The sequence below is a fragment of the Ceratotherium simum genome, chromosome 16 (genome assembly GCF_057802395.1).
Source record: "Ceratotherium simum simum isolate JZ-2026a chromosome 16, ASM5780239v1, whole genome shotgun sequence".
In the NCBI taxonomy this organism is placed as follows: Eukaryota; Metazoa; Chordata; class Mammalia; order Perissodactyla; family Rhinocerotidae; genus Ceratotherium; species Ceratotherium simum.
The window spans coordinates 39,155,352-39,179,755 of NC_141915.1; the positions used below are offsets into that span (position 1 = coordinate 39,155,352).

At 37.8% G+C, this 24,404-nt stretch overlaps 1 protein-coding gene across 6 annotated transcripts in view; it reads right to left on the bottom strand.

Annotated features, from left to right (window-relative positions):
• The window catches only part of FBXL20 (F-box and leucine rich repeat protein 20), a 115,221-nt gene that overhangs the window by 13,445 nt on the left and 77,372 nt on the right, over nt 1-24,404 (bottom strand). For 5 of the 6 annotated variants that reach the window (XM_014790743.2, XM_087441085.1, XM_004434579.3 and 2 more), the window contains exons 7-10: nt 8,724-8,819; nt 6,671-6,797; nt 5,344-5,418; nt 2,235-2,365 (exon numbers count right to left, since the gene is read on the bottom strand). In XM_014790743.2, coding sequence (XP_014646229.1) covers nt 2,235-2,365; nt 5,344-5,418; nt 6,671-6,797; nt 8,724-8,819 — 429 coding nt within the window. The remainder of the gene's footprint in view (nt 1-2,234; nt 2,366-5,343; nt 5,419-6,670; nt 6,798-8,723; nt 8,820-24,404) is intronic. The other variant, XM_087441086.1, reaches the window with a different exon arrangement.

Sequence of the window (24,404 nt, forward strand, 5' to 3'; positions counted from 1 at the left end):
CAAAGTGAAAGTCAAGCCCTCTGTCCCTGAAAACTGGGTTTACTAAAACAGCAAGAATTTAAGAAAACCACCTCCTATTCCCTAAGGACTATATAATATAGAGTGACATTAACAGCTAAGCAAGTTTGTATACAGATCTTGCCATTCATTTTCACAGAGCCATCATCAAGTGGTCCTGAAAATATCACACTTCAGGGTGATATAAGCAGAAGAATATAATAGAAGCTTGTAGTTAATGCCAAAATGCATGAGAAATGCATTTAAAAGCCTTCTTGATGGCATACTGCTTACCACCCCCCCCCCCCCCCCCAGGGCAGCCTGCTCCTAGAAAACAAAGGAAACAGAGATAAATACTCTGTTTCGGCTAATAGCTTGCTAAAGTAAATTATTTTCTTTCCCCATTTTACATGTAGGTTCACATGGATTTAAACAGCTTTTAAAAATGCTATGAAGGGACTGGTTAATGACAGGCCTGTCGCAAATATGAAACTCCATACTTATGAAAAAATACCCATAAGTTTCCTGTCTCCTCCCACAGGTTCCCAGGGAGGCCCAGTGGGGAGGGGAACTGAGCTGGCAGCCACTCTCCTATCCAGGAACTGCTAAACACCAATTTAAAGACCAACCACAAGACTGGGGAATCAAAAGTAGCTCTTTTCTGTAAAAGTTTGGTGGTGTGTGCATGACAGTACCAAAGAACATTTACAGGTTTGCTTACAAATTACTTACTACAGAAGTTGAAAAAAAAAATAAAGCTGAAGTATAAGAAATCAATATCAATTGACAATCCATTAGAAATGACGGCTGTATCTAATGAGAAAGCATGATCTGATTGAAACCCAACTTCTGAGTATCACATTTGAGAGCCTTTCTATTCTAACAATAAAGTAAACCATGAAGGAGGACGGACTGAACACCCCTCTCTTCAAAACAGAAAACGGTAATACGTAATATTTTTGGAGAGCTCCTGAATAGTACCCTGCTCTAGGCTTCTGATACTACTAATTTTGACCATAAGTCTATGATCTATTAAGGAATTTTGATACTGTAGGCAAATTTTCTTTCAATAATTATGGTTAGGCCCATGGTAAGGTGATTACAAAAAAAGTTTTAAGTAAATTTTATTGGTTTACAATGATTATTATATGTAAGACAAGTGGTTTCACGGGTTCCACAGCCAGACTGCCTGAGTTTGAATCTTTGCTTCTGCACTTACTAGCTGGGAGACCTTGAACAGGTTATTTGACTTCTCTGTGCTTTGGTTTTCTCATCTATAATATGGAGATAATAACAGCTCTTACATGGTGTTATGATGATTAAATGAACTAATATTTGTATACCACTTAAAACAATGGCTAACATATAATAAGTACAATAAAAGTTTTGTTTTAAAAAACAAAAAATGTATGTGGGGATCATCCTTATTTATTAAAAAATAGTGTATTGTATGCTCTTATACAATCAATACGGGTTTGATACTATGTACATGCTAACACAGCATTCTTAGTAATATTCAGCCAACCCTACATTTAGGCAGAGAAGAAGAGCCACAGAGAAATAAGGCTTGTTCTTTTTAATTAATTAATTAATTTGTTTATTTATTGTTCCCCCCAAAGCCCCAGTAGATAGTTGTATGTCATAGCTGCACTTCCTTCTAGTTGCTGTATGTGGGACACGGCCTCAGCATGGCCAGAGAAGCGGTGTGTCGGTGCGTGCCCGGGATCCGAACCAGTGCCACCAGCAGCGGAGCACATGCACCTAACCACTAAACCATGGGGCCGGCCCGATAAGGCTTGTTCTAAAAGACCATCAGCACAAAGGAGGTTCTCTCGTGGGGCTATTTTTTATTTTTAAATACTCCCTGCTATACACCTGGCAACATTACCACAATATAAGTGACCACAGGGTGAGCTTTTAAAAACTTTCTTCAGAAAGGCATTATATGAAAGCATTAATAAGAGAAAATGCCTTTATTTCTTTTCTCAAGTAACAAAAAAAAAATGTTGATTTTTTTCTAGTATGGATAGGAAGAAGCAGAAAATGGGGACTACTGCCCCTCGGTTCAGGCCAATTACATGTAATCAAATGAGGTACAAAGCAAGTAGCTGGGCTTCCAAAAAGGTACTGGCCTTGGAGTATCTACCTTAAAATTTCAGCTTCCAAGGAATAAATATGGGTGAAGGAGGCCTCTGTTCCTTTCCCCTGATTTTTTGAGCTAAACAAGAAATGTTTACCTAAGCCGCGGGCAGTTCTGACCTAGAGCATTCAGGATGGCATCTGTGATGTTGGAGCAGCCGGAGGCACAGAGGGACTGTAACTTATGGCACCCTCTGCATATAGTAATGAGACCTTCATCTGTGATTTGCTAAAAAACAAGAGTAAAAAACCCCATAGATATTAGTAACTTAACAGAAGAAAAAGAAGGAAAAAAGTTACCTCCGCGAAAATGAGCACCAAAAAGAAAAAAAAAAGATTTACTATACAAGTTCAAAATTGATAATGATATTAAGTTACTGAAAAAAATGAAACAACTTGTAGATGACAGCTGCAATCTTGTTATCAACCATAGATCCATTTATTTCCATATTTTAGTTTTATAATATAAAGAATATCTTAATTTATGGAGATAAACAGTTGTGTCCAACTCAAATACAACTTTGTACGTTTTAAATCATTCTAGAATTAAGAAAGAAGACACAAAAAGATGTTACATTAAAAAAAAGGAAAAAAAAAGATGTCACATATAAACATCTTTTTTTTTTTTTTTTTTTTTTAAAGATTTTATTTATTTTATTTTTCCCCCCAAAGCCCCAGTGGATAGTTGTGTGTCGTAGCTGCACATCCTTCTAGTTGCTGTATGTGGGACTCGGCCTCAGGATGAACGGAGAAGTGGTGCCTCAATGCACACCCGGGATCCGAACCCGGGCCAGCAGCATCGCAGCGCGCACACTTAACCACCAAGCCACAGGGCCGGCCCTAAACATCTTAACATGTTGGATATGATCAGAACTTCAATCTGTCCTGCTAGGTTCATTAATTTTGGGTAAGCCTCAGAATAAAGCTCTCCTATCACCTTTGTTTAATCAAACAGTATCCTGAGGTTGCAAGGACAACTGAAAAAAAAAATAAATCAAACATGAAATATTCACTTTTTAAATTAGTATGTTCTCAATATTGTACAACTGAAACAAAATACAGAAAAAAACGGATACTAAGGCAAATACAAGATCTGTCATGAAGATAAATTAATGAGGTATAGACACATATGGAAGTACCTAAAAAAGTGCCACACAAATGTGATATACCGTTATTACTAAACAAGGATAACTAAAATGTAAAGGGAGAAGCAGCAGTCAATAAACATGCATATTTAGCAGGCTAATGGAATTTGTGTCCCACAATATTAGGAAAGTACTGTAGGGCTGTGCTGCGTTTTCCTGTTAATGTTTTAAAGTCGATAAGGGATTCCCTAGGAAGAAAGATGAGGAAAGTCATATCACCAATACTTTTAATTTTAAAAAGAGTAAAATTTACTTAACTTTTACGTTTTCAAATTAGTTAAAGAAAGAGAATGGATCAAGAATGTACTTTGGTCACTTCAATAGTTTTGGGCAGGAACATGAAGTCTCATGAATGTTGAGAATCATTTCATCACACTGTACAAAAGAAGTGACTCATACCCTAAGATCTGGGTGAGGGAAACAGTAAAATAAACATATGATAGAACTAGTTCTTTATGCTTACCAACTGTGATTTCTGCCTGCTGGAAGGATAAAGGAAACAAAACTAAAATGGCAAATGGTAGGCATGGTATATATGTACGTGTAAGTTTGTGTGTAACACACATATATATACAGAGTACGTGTGTGTATGTACAGTTATGTGCCACATAACGACATTTCAGTCAATGATGAATCGCATACATGACAGTGGTCCCATAAGATTAGCACCATATAGCCTTGGTGTGTAGTACGCTAGACCATCTAAGTTTGTGTAAGTACAATCTATGATGTTTGCACAATGATGAAATCGCCTAATGATGCATTTCTCAGAACATATCCCCATTGTTAAATGATGCATGACTGTATATAAATAAAACCCGTAGATGCCCACAACAGTTCTTTCCTATCACCGTAAGCTGATGGTTTCATGTTTTCAATAGCTGTGTAAGCTCTTTCTCTCAGGCCAAATATTTCAGTTTCATAAATGAAATTAGGTAAATTCTGGTAGTTAGCATCATGAGAATCAGAATTAAAAGGAATGTCATTCCTTTAACTCAGTCTCAGGAGACTCCTAAGCAGATTATCATCAGCATCATCCCTTAAGGGCTGGAAGGACAGGCTGCTGAAACTGCACAAAATGTGGCCCTTTCTGTATCACCTTTTTTTTTTTGTGAGGAAGATCAGCCCTGTGCTAACAGCCGTGTCCATCTTCCTCCACTTTATATGGGATGCCGCCACAGCATGGCTTGCCAAGCTGTGTGTCGGTGCGCGCCCGGGATCCGAACCTGCGGCGAACCCTGGGCCACCGCAGCGGAGCGCACGCACTTAATTGCTTGCGCCACCGGGCCGGCCCCCTGTATCACCTTTAAACTAGTATCACCTTTAAACTAAACAATCACAATGCTCTCAGGTTTCAAGTGATCAAACAAGAAGGGGGGGTATAATAAGCAGAAGGCTTAGCAAAAAAACAAGGAAAACCCTCATTAACTTTTTTCATTGCTATGAGAGGCTCCAACTCAAAGGCAACACACATATGTAATTTTTAAGGCAGGAGAGAAAAGCTACAGGTGTATTGTCAATGTCTAGGATCCTGAATAGTTTCAGCAAATTTTCTGAGCAAAATTCAGGGGGGTTTGGCGATAGACACAAAAAGTTGACAGTCTAATAAACAAGCCAAATGTAAACCTCAAATACTACTTGAAAATAATTTAAAGGGTACACTTTGCTTGTCATCTGTTTAGATCAGCATGGTACCCAACAGTTATGATCCACTAATAGATCTTAATTGGTGTGATTGCAATTAATTTACCAAAAATACGTTAAATACTGAAGTTTGCGAATAAAATTACTTCTAAAAAGTAGAGTTTTCTTAAGCCAAAAAGAAACGGGTGGAGTTACAGTTAGCTTATTTGGAATTCTGTAAAAGCTACCCTCTATCTTATCTATGTTAAAGCCCCTAGGAGTGCGTATTGTTAAGCATGTAAAGAATTATCTGTGTGTTTACTGTGTCCCCCAGGGCTGAAGTGGGACAACCCCTGGTCTTGATGATGGAAACTCTTCAAGTAATATTACTGAAATGAATTACAGAAGATACAGAAGAGTTGTAGGAAGGATGGCTTACTAAGCAAGTCTGCAAGTTCAAAGTCACCAGTTCAGGACAGTGTGCACCTATGTACTTGAGTGCTTCATCTTCTAGCTAGAGAGATTAAAAAGAAAGAGAAAAAATTATTACTGACGTTGTTTCAAAGGATAAAGATTTAAGAGTGTACACATTGATCAATACAGTCTAAATATAGCCAACCAAGTTTCAAAGGAACAATGAACCAAAAACAATGAAATACCATCACATAAAGGTATAATTCATAGGATTAGTACGGTTATCAGCATTTTTCATCAGTTCTGACCACATCAAATTCATATTATCGCCAAATCAAGGAAAAGATAAAACATTGCCTAATGTTTATAAATTTTTCTTCTGATAAATTAAATATGGCTCACAGCATTTTGCTGAGGGATTATGAAGCTAAAATAATTTTCACATATCTACATTCTCTATAGTTTTTTAAAAACAAACTTTTGGGAGCAGGAGCTGAGAAAGGAACCCACAGTTTATCTGCTGCTGGTAGATCAGCACCATGCACAGAGTGCAGAGAACAGACGGCAAGTAATTGATTATAATGATGCATTTCAATCAATATTTTTCAGGATTCCATAAATAACCAGAAGCTTAAGCTGTTGTTTTAAGGCAGTCATACTTTCAAAGCTCTGTTTCAAACAATGGAACCCTTCCCACTATGGTGAAAGAATGAGGGCATTTTTAATGGACTCCAAGGGTTGGTTTTAGTAACCATTAATAAATTAAGGTGATAAGAGCCTAGCCCTACTTTATCAGTCTCTTCTAAACCCACTCTTGATCCTTCCAGAGGCTACCATGTCAATTTCTTTTTTTTTCCCACTGTAAAACACTGAGATAGCAAAATTTTTAATGACAAAATATGTTGGATTTGTAATGTGACTGGCAGGAAATAAGCATCAACACTATAAAATGTGGGTTTGCTGTATACTTGGTACATTTAAGAAAAGCCTCTGGTGGTTAAACAACTAGTGAAAATTGCTAAGACTACCTTCCTTGCCTATCCAGTTCAAGATCTCAGGCAGTGACAACATGACACGGTTTCTTTTCAGATTAAATTGCATGAAACTCTTCTTGCCTATGGTGCATGTTCCGTATGATTTTGTCTCCCCATCTTGCCTCCTCTCAAAAATTTATCTTTGGTCAGATGTTAATTCTTCTCATATTTTTTTACTCAACGGAAAACAAATTTTTGGCAAGCAAGTGTCTTTGGTCAATAATACACAACAACTACATATACCTCAAGCCAACATCTGGGGCTGCCTACAAAGTTTATCGTTCCTCTATCATTCATAAGCACTACATGGAGTATTACCTGTGTGCAGCCTTTTAAGAATAAGGCCTTGAGCCCTCCACAGCCTCTCACTAGTGCTTGGATGCCATCCTTGGTTACTTGGTCACACCAGGAAATGTTCAATTGTTCCAATAGTGGACATCCCTCACTTAGGATAAAACAAAATGAAACAAACATATGACTAAACCCAATTCCAAAGGCACCAAAGTATCATTTTATTGACTATTTAGTCAGGGAATGGATACAGCCCCAAGCTCTCCCCCAAAAATATACACATTACTTAATGTAGATTTAGAATATAGGTAATCCCATAACAACAACAAAAAATGTGGATTTATCAATGTTTGTGGTGCTCATGTGGGACTGTATCACTAGGAGAGCTATCTCAAATCCAGCTTAACCAATAAGCACAAAATACAATCTTGTTTTCCAGACATATTAAATTTTTATGGAGATTCATACTTTTCAAAATATATTCTTTTTGCACTTATCACATATTTAAAAGGTCTCTATATAGGAAATACAAATTAAGTGACTTATTCAGGTTGACAGTAATTAAAGAGTTTAGATTCAAACCCAGATTCTCTATCAAATAAATCTACTACTTATTAAAGTAATAATGAGAACATTTAAATTTTTGTTTAAAAAACTACAAAGGATCTACAAGTTTTCCTTATCTAGGAAGTATTCAGACTACTGTTTCTACAGGCTGAACTTAGGATATATTGTATTCAATACCTGTCTTCTATCAAATGCTAGCTTCATCTTTGATCTCTGATGTCACATTTGAACTATGGAAGAATCCTGAACTCTACGACATTCTTTGGAAAATATCGCCTTAATTGTTTTATAAAATAAAGCCAGGGGATCTTGGTTCAAGTTCATTCTTCAACATTAACAGTGTGACTTCAGGCAAGCCCTGTAGGAAGCTGCCCAAACGTCTCAATTCAAGATTAGCCATAGCCCCTTGTATGTTGTCCCCAAATGATGCACTCATTTCAATCACAGCACTCATCACACTGCAATGTGAGGACATGTTTAGTGGTTTTTTTCCTCCCACTAGACTCTGAGCAACTTAAGGCCAGCAACAATATCTTATTCAGTTACATCTCATGGTTAAATCACAGTACCTGGCATTCCAAAATGTTCCACATTTTCTTATCTATAAAGTGTCTGTCCTATCTACCTTGCAAGGGTTTCAAATAAATGAGATCATTTATGTGAAAATATTTTATAAACTATAAATATTGTTATATTATCCTATTTATTATCGTATATGGCAAACAGCCTTAGACACATATGTGCTCAATATTCATAAGGAAGGTCTAGAAGGAGCCACACTTTTAGATTCCTTATACTTAACTAAATCCCCATTTCTTGTTTTAATAGCTTAATTCCTACTATTCATAAACGTAACCAATACATGGGACTGCAATCATTTATAAAAGGTCAATAAAAAAGTAAAGTTACAAACAGAGTGGGCATTTCACTCTCCTAAGAAACATCTTCTATAGTGTACTTTAAAAAATACATTAAAACAATTAAAATTTATTGAGTGCTTACTATATGGCAGGAACCCTGCTAAGCACTTTATATATATTAGGTCCAACCACATGAAACTGTTGTTTTTATAAGACAAAAACTGTCAAATACTGGCAACTTTATATGGTTTGGCCTAATATCATCAAATAATAACAGTCCTCATAACAATCCTATGAGATGACAAGGAAAAGCTTACAAGGGTTATATGTGTTCAAGGTATGTGGTTAATAACCTGACTCCAGAACGCTGCTTTAATCACTAAGCTCTAATAATACGTGCCATTTTGGGGAGGGAGAGGGCAGTCAGGACAAGCCTTCATAAAAATCTAATCATTCATGTATAAACTGTACTTACACTGTTCAGAAATCCTAGTTACCTCTAGTCATTTCACCTGAATGTGTCCTGTAATATGGGCAAGTGATAAAACTACAGTATATATCCATAAAACATAGTTTCCTTCAATTCCAATTTTCAGCTATTAAAAAAAAGTATTTGTTCTGATAATTGGACATTCTTGTTATAAGAAATTTACCTCAGAGCTTTCAGAGACATGTTTGTTATTGATGTACAGGAAGCCAAGTCAAGGTGCCTGAGTTTGGAACAGAACTTGCTAAGGCTAGTACATGTACTGAAAAATGGAAAAAGGAGAAAATAATGAATACAAAAATAAGAACATCCTTAGTATATCATACACGATTCTCATTAAACATGTATGTATATATAAGAACTGTAAAACTTCCATACCCCAAATAAAAGCAGTTATAAATCCTGGGACCTTTCACGTTGAGAAACAGGCAGATGCCATTCACAAAGAATAAAAAAGGCTGTGCTGTGTATGAGAATTTGCATGAGGGGAAGATGGTGCTTGATTCACATTTAGAAATGTTAATAGCTACTGAAAGCAAACTACATATGTGCTGATAAGAGATATGCACGCACTTTGCAAATCCAGAAACACCAGGACGCTAGCTAGTACCTGCTAGCAAGTAATGCAACATGAAGATTGAAAGCTCTGTCTCTGCTCTTTCACTTAAATCTCTGCTCAAGATAACCTTTTGCCTGGGAGTAATGAAATTATTGGGTTTTTGCAAGGTATACAGAGGATGGACCACTACTGGGCTGCAACAAGCTAAGTTATGTAATATTACTATCTACTTTATGAATTTCTTAAAGGCTCTTTTTCCACAGTGGTCAGGTTCTCAGTTTAATTTTTTTAACTTATGGAAAATTTCAAATATACACAAGAGTGAATAACAGAGAGCACAGATGTATTACCATTAAGCTTTTTTTTTTTTGTGAGGAAGATCAGCCCTGAGCTAACATCCATGCTAATCCTCCTCTTTTTGCTGAGGAAGATCTGCTCTGAGCTAACATCTATTGCCAATCCTCCTCCTTTTTTTTTCCCCCAAAGCCCCAGTAGACAGTTGTATGTCATAGTTGCACATCCTTCTAGTTGCTGTATGTGGGACGTGGCCTCAGCATGGTCGGAGAAGCAGTGCGTCGGTGCGTGCCCGGGATCCGAACCCGGGCCACCAATAGCGGAGCGCGCGCACTTAACCGCTAAGCCACAGGGCCGGCCCTACCATTAAGCTTTGACATTTATCAATATTCTACTATTGCTATTTCATCTATTTCCCTCCTTTTTTTTGTTCCAGTATTTTAAAGCAAATCCTAGACATATTATTTCACCTGTAAATATTCCAGGACATATTTCTAATAGATAAGGACTTTAATTCCTTAATACCTGATACCCAGTCTGTGTTCAAGTTTCCCCAGTTGTCTCATAAATGCCTTTGTCAAGCTATTTGTTTAAATTAGGATCCAAATAAGAGCCATACATTCTACTTGGTTGATGTTTCTTAGGACTTCATGTGGACCTATGTTTCCATTTCCTCTGGGTAGATGCCTAGGAGTAGAATTGCTAGGTCCTGTACTAAGCTTATGTTTGACTTTTTAAGAAACTGCCAAACTGTTTTCCAAAGTGGCTGTACCATTTTACTTCATACCAGCATTATATGAAGGTTTCAGTTTCTCCACATTCTTGCCAACACTTGGCATTGTCTCTCTTTTTCAGTATAGTCATTTTAGTGGGTACAGAATGTAATCCTATTGGGGTTTTATTTTGTAATTCTGTAATGAACACCCTTTCTTGTGCTTACTAGCCATTCATCTCTTTCCTTGGTGAAATATCTACCCAAGTTTTTATCCCAATTATTAACTGAGTTGCCTTATTATTGATTTTAAGAGTTCTCTATATGGTCTTGATACATACTTTCTTTAATTTCTCTCAGTAATGTTTTGTGGTTTTCAGTGTAGATATCTGGCACTTCTTTTAGAATTATGTTATCTGCAAGTAAGGACAGTTTTACTTCTTTCCTATGGGTATGCTCTTTTTTGTTTTTCCAATTTATTGCACTGGCTAGAATCTCCAATAGAACGATGAACAGAAATGCTGAGAGTTAACATCCTTGCCTTGCTCCTGACCACAGAGTAAAGCACTCAGTCTTTCACCATTAAGTATGATGTCAGCAGTAGGTTTTTCATAGATGTCTTTGATCAGATAGAGGAAACTCCCTTCTATTTCCACTTTGTTGAGAATTTTTATCATGAATGGGTGTTGGATTTTGCCACGTGCTTTTTCTGTATCTAATGATGTATGCTATCTATTGTTGCATAACAAATTACCCCAAAACTGAGTAACTTAAAACAACAAGTATTTATTATCTCACAGTTTTTGGGTCAGGAATACAGGCATAGGCAGCTTAGCAGGGTGCCTCTGACTCCGACTCTCACAAGGCTGCAATCAAGGTACTGGCCACAGTTACAATCATCTCAAAGGTTAACTGGGTGCAGATTCCCTTCCAAGTTCATTTAGGTGGCTATTGCCAGAACTCAGAAGATCCGATTCCAAGCTCACTCATTTGGGTTTTGGTAGGTTTCAGGTCCTTGCTGGCTGTTGGCCAGAGACCTCAGTTCTCTGCCACATCAGCCTCTCCACAGAGCTACTCACAACTGGGCAGCTTGCTTCCCCCAGAGCCAGAGCCCTGAGAGAAAGCAGAGCAAGACAGAAGTCACAGTCTTTTTGTAACCTAATCTCCAAAGCAACATCCAATCTCTTTTATAGTATTCTATTGTTAGAAACGAGTCACTAGATCCAGTCCATGCAAAAGGGGAAAAGATTACACAACGGTGTGAATACTAGGAGGTAGGGGTTACTTGGGGGCCATTTTAGGGGCTGCCTATCACACTGAGATATCATGTGGGTTCTGGCCTGTATTCCAGAGGACAGTAAATCTCACCAGCTGTATGTGGCCCACAAGTCAAGAACGCTTTTAACGCTTTTAAACAGTTGAAAGAAAACCAAAAGAAGATACTATTTTGTGACATGCGAAAATTATATGAAATTCAGAACTCAGCACCCAGAAATAAAGTTTTATCGGAACACAGCCATGCTCATTTATGTCCTGTCCATGGCTGCTTTTGTAAAACATTGGCAGGGTTGAGTAGTTGTGACAGAGACTGTATGGCCAACAAAGCCTAAATATTTCCTTATTTGGCTTTGTATAAAAAAAGTTTGCTGACCCCTGCTTTATTCTACTGTTATGAGATATTATAATTTTCAGATGTTAAATCACACTTGTATTTCTGATATAAAACCCACTTGGTTATGATCCAAAATCCTTTTATATGTTGGCTGGATTCAGTTTGTTAAAATTCTGTTAAGTATTTTTGCATCTGTGTTCCTGAGGGATACTGATCAGTAGATTTCCTTTTATTGTGATGTCTTTGTTTGGCTTGCTATCAGAAGAATACCGGCCTCACAGAGGAAGTTATGAAGTGTTTCCTATTTTATGAATGAGTTTGAAGATTGGTATTATTTCTTCTTTAAATATTTGATGAACTCACCAGTGAAGCCATCCGGGCCTGGGCTTTTCTTTGTGGGACGATTTTGAATTGTTCACTGAATTTACTTGTCATAGATCTGTTCAGATTGTCAGATTATTCTTCTCTTGAGTCAAATTTGGTAATTTGTGCCTTCCCAGGAATTTGTCCATTTCATCTAGGTTGTCTGTCAGCATAAAGTTATTTATGATATTTCTTAAGGTCTGTCCTTCATTCCTGCTTTTGATAATTTGTTTCTTCTCTCTTATGTTCTTAGTCTAGGTTTGTCAATTTTTTGGATTTTTTTCAAAGAACCAGCTTTTGGTTTCATTGACTTTATTACTGTTTTTCTGCTTCCTATTTCACTGATATCCAATCTAATCTTTATTATTTCCTTTTTCTGCTCGCTTTGGGCTTAGTTTGCTCTTCTTTTTCTAATTTCCTAATGTTGAAGTTTGTTATTGATTTCAGCTTTCTTTCCTCTTCTCTGACGTAGGAATTCAGAGCTATATCACTGCTGTAGTTGCATCCCCTAAATTCTGATAGCTTTTCATTTTCTTTCAGTTCAAAATATTTTTAAGATTTCTCTTGTGATTTTTGTCTGTAAGAAGTATGTTGCTTAATTTCCAAATACTTGGGGTTTTCCCAGATTTTGTTCTGTTGTGAATATCTAGTTTAATCCTCTAGATCTGGTCAGAGAACATTTTATTTTATTTTAATCTTCTTAAATTTATTAAGGCTTGTTTAGTGGTCCAATCTATGCTCTATCCTGGAGAATGTTCCAAGTCTGTTTGTAAAGAATGTTTATTCTGTAATCATTGGGTGGAGTGTTCTATTTGCATAGTATTTTTCCATCTTTTTACTTTCAACTTCTTTCTGTCTTTGAATCTAAAGCATGTCTCTTGTAGACAGCATATAGTGTGCTTTTTAGTCCACACTGACAATCTCTGTCTTTTGGGTGAAGTGTTCAGTCTGTCTACTTTTTTTTTTTTTTTTGGTGAGGAAGATTAGCCCTGAGCTAACATCCATTGCCAATCCTCCTCTTTTTGCCAAGGAAGATTGGCCCTGGGCTAACATCTGTGCTCATCTTCCTCTACTTTACATGGGACACCACCACAGCATGGCTTGACAAGTGGTGTGTCGGTCCGTGCCTGGGATCCGAACCTGCTAACCCTGGTCTGTCGAAGTGGAGTACGTGAACCTAACCGCTATGCCACCGGGCCAGCCCCAGTCTGTCCACTTTTAATAGAATTATCGATATGGTTGGATTTTGCATCCCATTTTGCTATCTTCTTCTCTCTGTTTCATGCTTTTTTTGGTTTGTTTTTCTGTTTCTCCTTTACTGTTTTCTTGTGTTAAGTATACCATTTCAACTCCTCTGCTGATTTTTTACTATTTTTTTAAGTTATTTTCTTATAGTTTGCTCATGGATTATAATATGTATCTTAATTTACCACGATTTATTTCAGGACAATAACTTAACTCTCACAAAACACAAGCATTTTGCTCCAATATATCACCATTCCCTGCTCCCTCCTTTGTCCTATTATTTTCATATGTTCAAATATATTTCATATATTACTTCTATATATGTTACAAATACAGTGTTATAATTATTGCTTTATACAATCTTATATCTTCTAAAGAAGTTAAGAGAAGATATGAGAAAGTTATAGAGTCTTAGATTTACCCACATATTTACCATTTCTGATGCTCTTCATTTACCAATTCCTGTGGATCTGAGTTACCATATGGTATTTATTTCCTTCCATCCTGAAGGACTTCCTTTAGTATTTCTTACGAGGCACATTTGCCAGCAACAAATTCTCTCCGTTTTTGTTTACCTAGGAATGTCATTACTTGGCCCTCATTTTTGAAGGATAGTTTTGCTAGATAGAGAATTCTTGTTTTTTCCTTTTGGCACATTGAATATGTCACATGGCTCTGGCTTCCACTGTTTCTGATTAGGTCACCCATTAATCATACATTCCTTTCTTGTACATGAGTTATTTTCCTCTTGCTGCTTTCAAAATTTTCTCTTTGTTTTTAGTTTTCAACAGTTTGGCTCTAATGTGTCTAGGTGTGGATATCTCTGTTTTTATCCTTCTTGGGTTCACTGAACTTCTTAGATCTATAAAATAATATTTTTCACCAAATTTGGGAAGTTTTCTGCCATTAATTCCTCACATTTTTTTTCTGCCCCCTCTCTCCTGTCTAGGATTCCCATTTTATGTATGTTGGTACATTGGTGTTGTCCCACAGGTTTCTTGAGGCTCTGTCCATTTTTCTTTAATTCTCTCTGTTCTTCAGACTGGATAATTTCTACAGATCTCTAAATCTACTGATTATCTGTTCTGCTATCTTCCCCCTGCCGCCAGCTTTACTGAGATATAACTGACATATAACACTGTGTAAGTTTAAGGTGTACAATGTGATGATTTGACATACAAATACATCGTGAAATGTTTACCACAATAAGGTTAGTTAACACGTTCTTCGCCTCACATAATCACCATTTTATTGTTGTTAGGATGAAAATACTTAAAATCTACTCTTATAGCAACTTTCAACTATACAATATAGTATTATTAACTATAGTCATCATGCTATATATTAGCTCCCTGGAACTTATTTGTCTTATAACTACATCTCCTTATTTTGTTCTGTTATCTCTAACGTGCTAGTGAGACTGCTACTGAAGTTTTCAGATATTGTATTTCCAATTCCAGAATTTCCATTTGGCTCATATTTTACAATTTCTATCTCTTTATTGATATTCTCTATTTAACACGTCATTGTCATCATACTTTGCTTTTTTCATATGCAAATACTTAAAAAAATTGAGATATATTTGACATATAACATTATATTAATTTCAGGGGTATAATAAAATGATTCAGTATAAGTATATATTATGAAATGATCACAGTAAGCCCATCCATTACCATACACAGCTCCAATTTTTTTCTCATGATAAGAACTTTTAAGATCTACTTTCCTGGGCTGGCCCCGTGGCTTGGTGGTTAAGTGCGCGCGCTCCGCTGCTGGCGGCCTGGGTTCGGGTCCTGGGCGCGCACCAATGCACCGCTTCTCCGGCCATACTGAGGCCACATCCCACATACAGCAACTAGAAGGATGTGCAGCTATGACATACAACTATCTACTGGGGCTTCGGGGGAATAAATAAATAAATAAAATTATAAAAAAAAATCTTTAATTTTAAAAAATCTAGTTTCAGTATACATGACTTGCATATATTTTTATTAAGTTTATTCTTAAGTATTTTATGTTCTTGGATGTTACCATGTTATATTTAAAATGTTTTTCCAATTGTCCAATGCTGATATATAGATACAGAATTGATCTTTGCCTATTTGCCATGTTTCCTGTGAACTTGCTCAAACCCTATCATGCCATTTATTTCTTACTTTCCAATCTGCATGCCTTTTTCTTCCCCTTTATTATACTAGATGGACTTCCAGTACAATGTTGAATAGATGTGACAGACCCAAGATCCTTGCTTTGTTTCTGATCTTAGGGAGAAATTGTTCAGTCTTTTATGATTAAATATGATGTTAGGGCCAGTCCCGGTGGCCTAGTGGTTAAGTTTGGCTCCACTTTGGCGGCCCAGGTTCGGTTCCTGGGCGTGGACCTACATCACTCGCCTGTCAGTGGCCATCCTCACAAACAAAAAAAGAAAAGAAAAAAAAGAGGAAGACTGGCAACAGATGTTAGCTCAGGAGAATCTTGCTCAGCAAATAAATAAATAAATATGATGTTAGCAGCAAGTTTTTCATATATAAAATTTATCAGGTTGAGCAAGTTTTCTTTTCCTAGTTTGTTTAGAAATTTTATCATTAATGGGTAATTAATTTTGTAAAATGCCTTTTCTGGATCTATTTATATGACTGTATGATTTTTCTTCTTCGATCTGTTATTAAGCTGAAACTTAATAACACTGATTTTGCATTTTAAAACAACCTTACATTTCTGGGATAAATCCAAATTGGTTACGATTTATTACCCTTTTCATATACTGCTGGATTCAATTTGACAATATTTTGTTAAGGATTTTTACATGTCTATGAGGGATACTGGCCTGTAGTTTCCTTTTCTTATAATTCTTGTCTGATTTTTGATGGCTTCAAAAAATGAGTTAGAAAGTTTTCCCTCATCCTCTATTATGTTTTGAAAGATTTTTTCTTAAGATTAATATCATCCTTTTCTGAAATGTTTGATAGAATTCAATACTGAAGCTATCTAAGCCTAGAGATTTTTTGTTATTTTGTTTTCAGTGGTAAGGTTTTTTTTTTTTTTTTTTTTTGTGAGGCAGACTGGCCCTGAGCTAACATCTGTGCCAATCTTTATTTTTTGTATGTGGGACGCTGCCACAGCATGGCTTGATGAAGTGTGTAGGTCCGTGCCCAGCATCTGAATCTGTGAACCCCAGGCCGCCAAAGTGGAGTGTGCAAACTTAACCCCTATGCCATGGGGCCGGGCGCCTTGGTGGTAAGGTTTTTAATCATAAATCCAATTTTTTGTGTGTGTGTGAGGAAGATCAGCCCTGAGCTAACATCTGCCAATCCTCCTCTTTTTTTGCTGAGGAAGACTGGCCCTGGGCTAACATCCGTGCCCATCTTCCTCCACTTTATATGGGACGCCACCACAGCACGGCTTGACAAGCAGTGCCTCAGTGCGTGCCCAGGATCTGAACCCGGGCCGCCAGCAGCGGAGTGCGTGTACTTAACCACTAGGCCACCGGGCCGGCCATATAAATCTAATTTTTAAAGATATAAGGTTATTCAGATTTTCTATTTCTTCTTATCAGTTTTAGTAATTTGTGTCTTTCAAAGAATTTATCCATTTTATCTAAGCTGTCAAGTTACCGGCATAAAATTGCTCATTATATTCTCTTACTATCCTTTTAACATGTGTAGAATCTATAGTGATATTTCTTTTTAGAATCTTGGTATTGGCAATTTATGTCTTTCTTGACTAATCTAGATAGAGGTTGACCAAGCCTACTGATTTTCTTCCAATCCATGTGCATGGGATGTCTTTCCATTTTTTTCTGTCATCATCAATTTCTTTCTATAATGTCTTGTAGTTTTCATTGTATAGGTCTTTCACCTCCTTGCTAAGATTTATTCCTAGATATTTTATTCCTTTTGATATAAATGTAAATGGTATTATCTTTTTGAGCTCTCTGTTAGTTTTATTAGCATACAGAAATGCAACTGATTTTTGTAGACTGATTTTGTACCCTGCGACTTAGCTGTAGTTGTTGATTATTTCTAATAGTTTTCCAATGGATTCTATATATAAAATCATGTCATCTGCAAATAGTGAGAGTTTCACTTCTTTGTTGCCTATTTGGATTCCTTTTATTCCCTTTTCTTGCCTAATTGCTCTGGCCAAAACCTCCAGTACTATGTTGAGTAAGAGTGGTGACAGTAGGCAGCCCTGCCTCATTCCCATTCTCAGAGGAATGGCTTTCAGTCTTTCCCCTTTGAGGATGACGTTGGCTGTGGGTTTGTCATAAATAGCCTTTATTATGTTGAGGTACTTTCCTTATATACCCATTTTGTTGAGAGTTTTTATCATAAATGGATGTTATATCTTGTCAAATGCCTTCTCTGCGTTTATTGAGATGACCATGTGGTTTTTATTCTTTGTTTTGTTGACGTGGTGTATCACGTTGATTGATTCGCTGATGTTGAACCATCCCTGCGTCCCTGGTATAAATCCCACTTGATCATGGTGTATAACCTTTTTAATGTATTGCTGTATTCGGTTTGCCAATATTTTGTTGAGGATTTTTGCATCTATGTTCATCAGCAATATTGGCCTGTAATTTTCCTTCTTTGTATTGTCTTTCTCTGGCTTTGGTATCAGGGTGATGTTGGCCTCGTAGAATGAGTTAGGAAGTGTTCCATTTTCCTCTATTTTTTGGAATAGTTTGAGAAGGATGGGTATTAAATCTTCTTTGAATGTTTGGTAAAATTCACCGGAGAAGCCATCTGGTCCTGGACTTTTATTTTTTGGGAGGTTTTTGATTACTATTTCAATCTCTTTACTTGTGATTGGTCTATTCAGATTCTCCATTTCTTCTTGGTTCAGTTTTGGGAGGCTGTATCAGTCTAAGAATTTATCCATTTCTTCTAGATTGTCCAATTTGTTGGCATATAATTTCTCATAGTAGTCTCTTATAATCCTCTGTATTTCCGTGGTATCCATTGTAATTTCTCCTCTTTCATTTCTAATTTTATTTACTTGAGCCTTTTCTCTTTTTTTCTTAGTAAGTCTAGCTAAGGGTTTGTCAACTTTGTTTATCTTCTCAAAGAACCAACTCTTTGTTTCATTAATCCTTTCTACTGTTTTTTTGGTCTCAATTTCATTTATTTCTGCTCTGGTTTTTATTATTTCTCTCCTTCTGCTGACTTTGGGCTTTGTTTGTTCTTCTTTTTCTAGTTCTGTTAGGTGTAATTTAAGGTTGCTTATTTGGGCTTTTTCTTGTTTGTTAAGGTGGGCTTGTATCACTATGAGTTTCCCTCTCAGGACTGCTTTTGCTGCATCCCATATGATTTGTCTGGTATTGCATATTTTCATTTTCGTTTGTTTCCGGATAGTTTTTGATTTCTCCTTTAATTTCATCGATGATCCATTGGTTGTTCAGTAGCATGTTGTTTAATCTCCACATTTTTTTCACTTTCCCAGGTTTTTTTTCGTGGTTGATTTCCAGTTTCATAGCATTATGGTCTGAAAAGATGCTTGTTATGATTTCAATCTTCTTAAATTTATTGAGGCTTGCTTTGTTTCCCAACATATGGTCTATCCTTGAGAATGTTCCATGCATGCTTGAGAAGAATGTGTAGTCAGCTGTTTTTGGATGGAGTGCTCTGTATATGTCTACTAGGTCCACCTCGTCCAGTTTTTCATTTAAGTCCACTGTTTGTTTATTGACTTTTTATCTGGATGATCTATCCACTGATGTAAGTGGGGTATTAAGATCCCCTACTATTATTGTGTTGTTGTTAATGTCTCCTTTTAGGTTTATTAATAGTTGCTTTATGTACTTTGGTGCTCCTATGTTGGGTGCATATATATTTATAATTGATATGTCTTCTTGGTGGAGTGTCCCTTTTATCATTATATATTTCCCTTCTTTGTCTCTCTTAACCTGTTTTATCTTGAAGTCTACTTTGTCTGATATGAGTAGGGCAACACCTGCTTTCTTTTGTTTGCCATTAGCTTGGAGTATAGTTTTCCATCCTTTCACTCTGAGCCTGGGCTTGTCTTTAGAGCTGAGATGCGTTTCCTGGAGGCAGCATATTGTTGGGTCTTGCTTTTTAATCCATCCTGCCACTCTGTATCTTTTGATTGGAGAGCTCAATCCATTTACATTTAGGGTAATTATTGATATATGAGGGCTTAATGTTGCTGTTTTGTCATTTATTTTCCGGTTCTTTTGCATTTCCTTTGTTTCTGGTCCCATTTGTTTCAGACTGCCAATTCAGTTTGGTTGTTCTGTCTTAATGACTCTTCTAGTTTTCTGTTTATCATATGTGATTTTGTTCTGATTATTTGTTTAGTGGTTACCTTGAGGTCTGTATAAAAAATCTTGTGTATGAGATAGTCCATTATCTGATGGCCTCTTATTTCCTTATACTAAGTCAATTCAACCTCTTTCCTCTTCCCCTTCTAAGTAGTTCTTGTTATACCTTATCCTATCTTGCGTTGTGGGTGTGTGTTTACAGTGATGAGGTTATATTTATTTTTGGTGAATTCCTTCCTTTGATCTCTGATTTTGGTATTTAAGTGGTTGCTAACCTATTCTGGTAAAGATCTACTATTTTTCTGATTTTGTCTACCTATTTTTCTCCTTGCTCCAAGCTTTATATTTCCTTTCTCTTCTTTTTTTCAGGCCTGAGGGCCTTCTTGAGTATGTCTTATAGTGGGGGTCTCGTGGCCATGCACTCCCTTAGCTTTTGTTTATCTGGGAAAGTTACTATTTCTCCATCATATTTGAAGGATATTTTTTTGTTTTGTTTTTTGTTTTTTTGTGAGGAAGATCAGCCCTGAGCTAACATCTGCCAATCCTCCTCTTTTGCTGAGGAAGACTGGCCCTGGCTAACATCCGTGCACATCTTCCTCTACTTTATATGGGGCACCGCCACAGCATGGCTTGCCAAGTGATGTGTTGGTGCGTGCCCAGGATCCGAACCGGCGAACCCTAGGCCACCACAGCAGAGCGCGCGCACTCAACCGCTTGCACCACTGGGCCGGCCCCTGAAGGATGTTTTTGCTGGATAGAGTATTCTTGGCTGAAAGTTTCTGTCTTTCAGTATTTTGAATATATCATTCCAGTCTCTCCTAGCCTGTAAAGTTTCTGTTGAGAAATCTGCTGAGAGCCTGATGGGAGTTCCTTTGTACGTTATTTTTTGTTTTTGTCTAGCTGCCCTTAATATGGTTTCTTTGTCACTGACTTTAGCCAAGCTTACCACTATACGTCATGGAGTGGGCCTATGCCTGTTGACGTATTTAGGTGACCTATTGGCTTCACTTGCTGGTATTGCCTGCTCCCTCCCCAGATTTGGGAAGTTCTCAGCTATTATTTCCTTGAACAGGCTCTCTGTTCCTCTTTCCCACTTTTCTCCATCAGGAATACCTGTAATTCTTATGTTACATTTCCTAATAGAGTCAGATATTTCTCAGAGACTTTCTTCATTTCTTTTTAGTATTAGTTCTCTCTCCTCTTCCATCTGGAGCATATCTGTATTCTTATCCTCTATAACGCTAATTCTTTCCTCCATATTGTCAGCTCTGTTCTTTAAAGATTCCAGATTCTCCCTTCCCTCCTCCATTGTGTTCTTCATCTCCATCAGTACTGATTGGTTTTTCTTTATGATTTCAATCTCTTTTGTGAAGAAACTCCTAATCTCATTGAATTGTCTGTCTGTGTTATCTCGTATCTCGTTGAGTTTTTTTATGATAGCTATTTTGTTTTGTTTTGTTTTTTTTTTTTTTAAGATTTTATTTATTTTATTTTTTTTCCCCCCAAAGCCCCAGTGGATAGTTGTATGTCGTAGCTGCACATCCTTCTAGTTGCTGTATGTGGGACTCGGCCTCAGGATGAACGGAGAAGCGGTGCCTCGATGCGCACCCGGGATCCGAACCCGGGCCACCAGCATCGCAGCGCGCGCACTTAACCACCAAGCCACAGGGCCGGCCCTATGATAGCTATTTTGAAATCTCTGTCATTTAGGTTATGGATTTCTGTGTCTTCAGGGTTGGTTTCTGGGTGCTGGTCATTTTCCTCTGGTCTGGTGATTTCATGTACCTTTACATCGTGGTTCCTGAATTTGTTTTGTTTTTCTTCATCCTGGAAATATCTGGTTGCAATTTCCACCCGCTGCCACCATGTGGGGGTTAAGGGCTGTGTAATCTGAGGTCCCTGCACTCTGCCCCAGCTGCTTGCTGCCACTGGCCGGCCGCTTGGTCAGCTGAGCTGCAGTGTCCGGCATGCGGGTGGTGGGGGGTGAGGTTGGGGGGTCTTTCTCTTTTGCCTGCTGGGTCCCTGGTGTGGGAGGCTTCTCTCTCGCCCCTCGTTATCCGCTCTCCTTGGGTGCTCAGATGTTGATGGTACCCGTGTAGCAGTTCTGAGTCCTCTGTGTGGGAGTTTCCCACTGGCTGAGAGAGCCCCAAGAGCTGCGGCTTCCCCGCAGAGGGCCGCCCCTCCCCCCTCTCTGGGAGCCACGAGGATCGGGATCGCTGATCTGATGGGGAGGGAGAGGAGTTCTCCTTACCTCTCCCCACTTCCTCCGGGGGCCCCAGCATGTTCCATTCTCAGATGTGCAGCAGTGTGGATCTTTCCGATCTTCCTTTTCACTGTCTAGGAGTCCACTGTTGGTCTGTGACTGTTCCTTTTGTTGTATCTTATTGGGGGAAGATTTTACGGGAAAGCTCACTCCACCATGACGCTGACATCACTCCCAAGCCTACTGATTTTATTTCAAAGAACCAGCTTCTGGTTTCATGGATTTTCTCTACTCTATGCCTACTTTTAATTTCATTCATTTACAGCATTACCTTTTTTATTTCTTTCCTTTTACTTATTTCGGATTTATTTTTCTTTTGCTAGTTTTCTAAGGAGAAGATTAGATCCTTGATTTTAAACCTTTCTTTTCTAATATAAGCACTTAAAGCTATATAGTTTTCTCTAAGCACTGCCTTCGGTGCATTCCACAAGTTTCAAATGTTGTGTTTTCATTATCACACAGGAAAACATATTTTCTGATTTTCTTTGTACTTTACTCCTTGGCCCATGGGTTATTCAGAAGGGTAATACTTAATTTTCAAATTTTATAGATATGTATTATTGTTACCTAATTTTGTTGAGGCTACAGAACACACTCACCATGATTTCAAGCCTTCTAAATTGATTGAAATTTGATTTACAACCCATTATTCAGTGTGTCTTAATGAACATTCCAAGTGCACTTGAAAAGAATGCTTCTTTTTTTGAGGAAGATCAGCCCTGAGCTAACATCCACGCCAATCCTCCTCTTTTTGCTGAGGAAGACCGGCCCTGAGCTAACATCTATTGCCAATCCTCCTCCATTTTTTTTTTTCTCCTTTTTCTCCCCAAAGCTCCAGTAGATAGGTGTATGCCATAGTTGCACATCCTTCTGGTTGCTGTATGTGGGATGCCGCCTCAGCATAGCCAGACAAGCAGTGCGTCGGTGCGTGCCCGGGATCCGAACCCGGGCCGCCAGTAGCGGAGCACACGCACTTAACTGCTAAGCCACGGGGCCGGCCCTGAAAAGAATGCTTTTTTTGGTGCTTTTTGGTATAGCATTCTAAAAATGTCAAATAGGACAAGTTCATTGATAGTGTTGCTCAAGTCTTCTATAGCTTTATACTGTTTTTTGGGCTACTAGTTTAACCATTTACTGAAAGAGGAGGATATTATTTAATATCTTTTCCATTTACTCTTTTTCCTGAAGTTTACATCATTGATATCAATAACCACTAAACTTTCCTGTGATTACTGTTAGTAACAGTATATCTTTTCCCATCTTTTACTCTTAATCTCCATACTATCTTTAAGTTTTCCTTTAAATTCTTGAGCATATATGTAATTGCTTTTTTTTTTTTTAGATTTTATTTATTTATTTTTTTCCCCTTAAAGCCCCAGTAGATAGTTGTACATCATAGCTGCACATCCTTCTAGTTGCTGTATGTGGGACGTGGCCTCAGCATGGCCGGAGAAGCGGTGCGTCGGTGCGCGCCTGGAATCCGAACCCGGGCCGCCAGCAGAGGAGCGCGAGCACTCAACCGCTAAGCCATGGGGCCGGCCCCGTAATTGCTTTTTTAAAACTCTTTATCCATCAATTTTATAATCTCTGTCCTTTCCGGGTCTGATTCTATTGACAGGTTTTTCTTCTGGTTCTTCTTCTGGTGTCATTTCCCGCTTCGTTTCATGTTTTTTTTGCATGTAATTTTTGATTAAATGATGAAAATTCTGTATGCTACATTGCTGAGTGTCTAGATTTTGTTGTCTTCCTTTAAAGAATGTTTAGTTTTGGTTTGGCAGGCAGTTAAGTTAGTTGTGGTTCAATCTGATCCCCAATTTTTTCTTTTAATCATTATTAGGGCAGGTTTGGTTTAGTTCTACACCAAGGTGCGACCTTTCTGAAGTCTCTTTTAAATGTCCCAAGGGGTTCAACGAGCTTTCTCCATTTTGGGTAGTTAGAACTTCCCCCAGCTTTATGTACGCTCTGGCAATTCTTCAGTTTACAGTTTCCCAATAAGTGTTCTTTCCTTATTAGATGTTCTCTGCCCAGCTTTGTGGGGTCTCAATATGTAGACACATATTCTACTATTCATAGATACAAAATCTACTATTCAGCTGAATCTATGTAGATTTCTGTAGCCCTTTTTTGAGTAGTTCTCCCCTCTCTAGACAGAAATTCCAGCCACCTTGGTTTCCCTGAACTCTGATCTCTTTCTCTTCAAATTAACTAGAACTTTGTGCTCTGCCTGGGTTCCTTCTCCTTGCACCATTATCTGGAAAATGCCATCAGGCAGAAAGCCCGGGTAATCATATGGCTCACCTCATTGGTTTCTCAGTCCTGTGTTGCATGTTGTCTAACATTTCAAACTAGGTGTTTTCTATGTTTTGTACAGTTTTACAGTTGTTTACAGCAGGAGGGCAGTTACCATCATTGTCAAAAGCAGAAGTCTCCATCTTTAATTTTTGAAGTTTTTATCATTTTCTTTTATACCGTGTTTAAAGTATCGCATTTCTAAAGTCACTTCTAGTGACAAG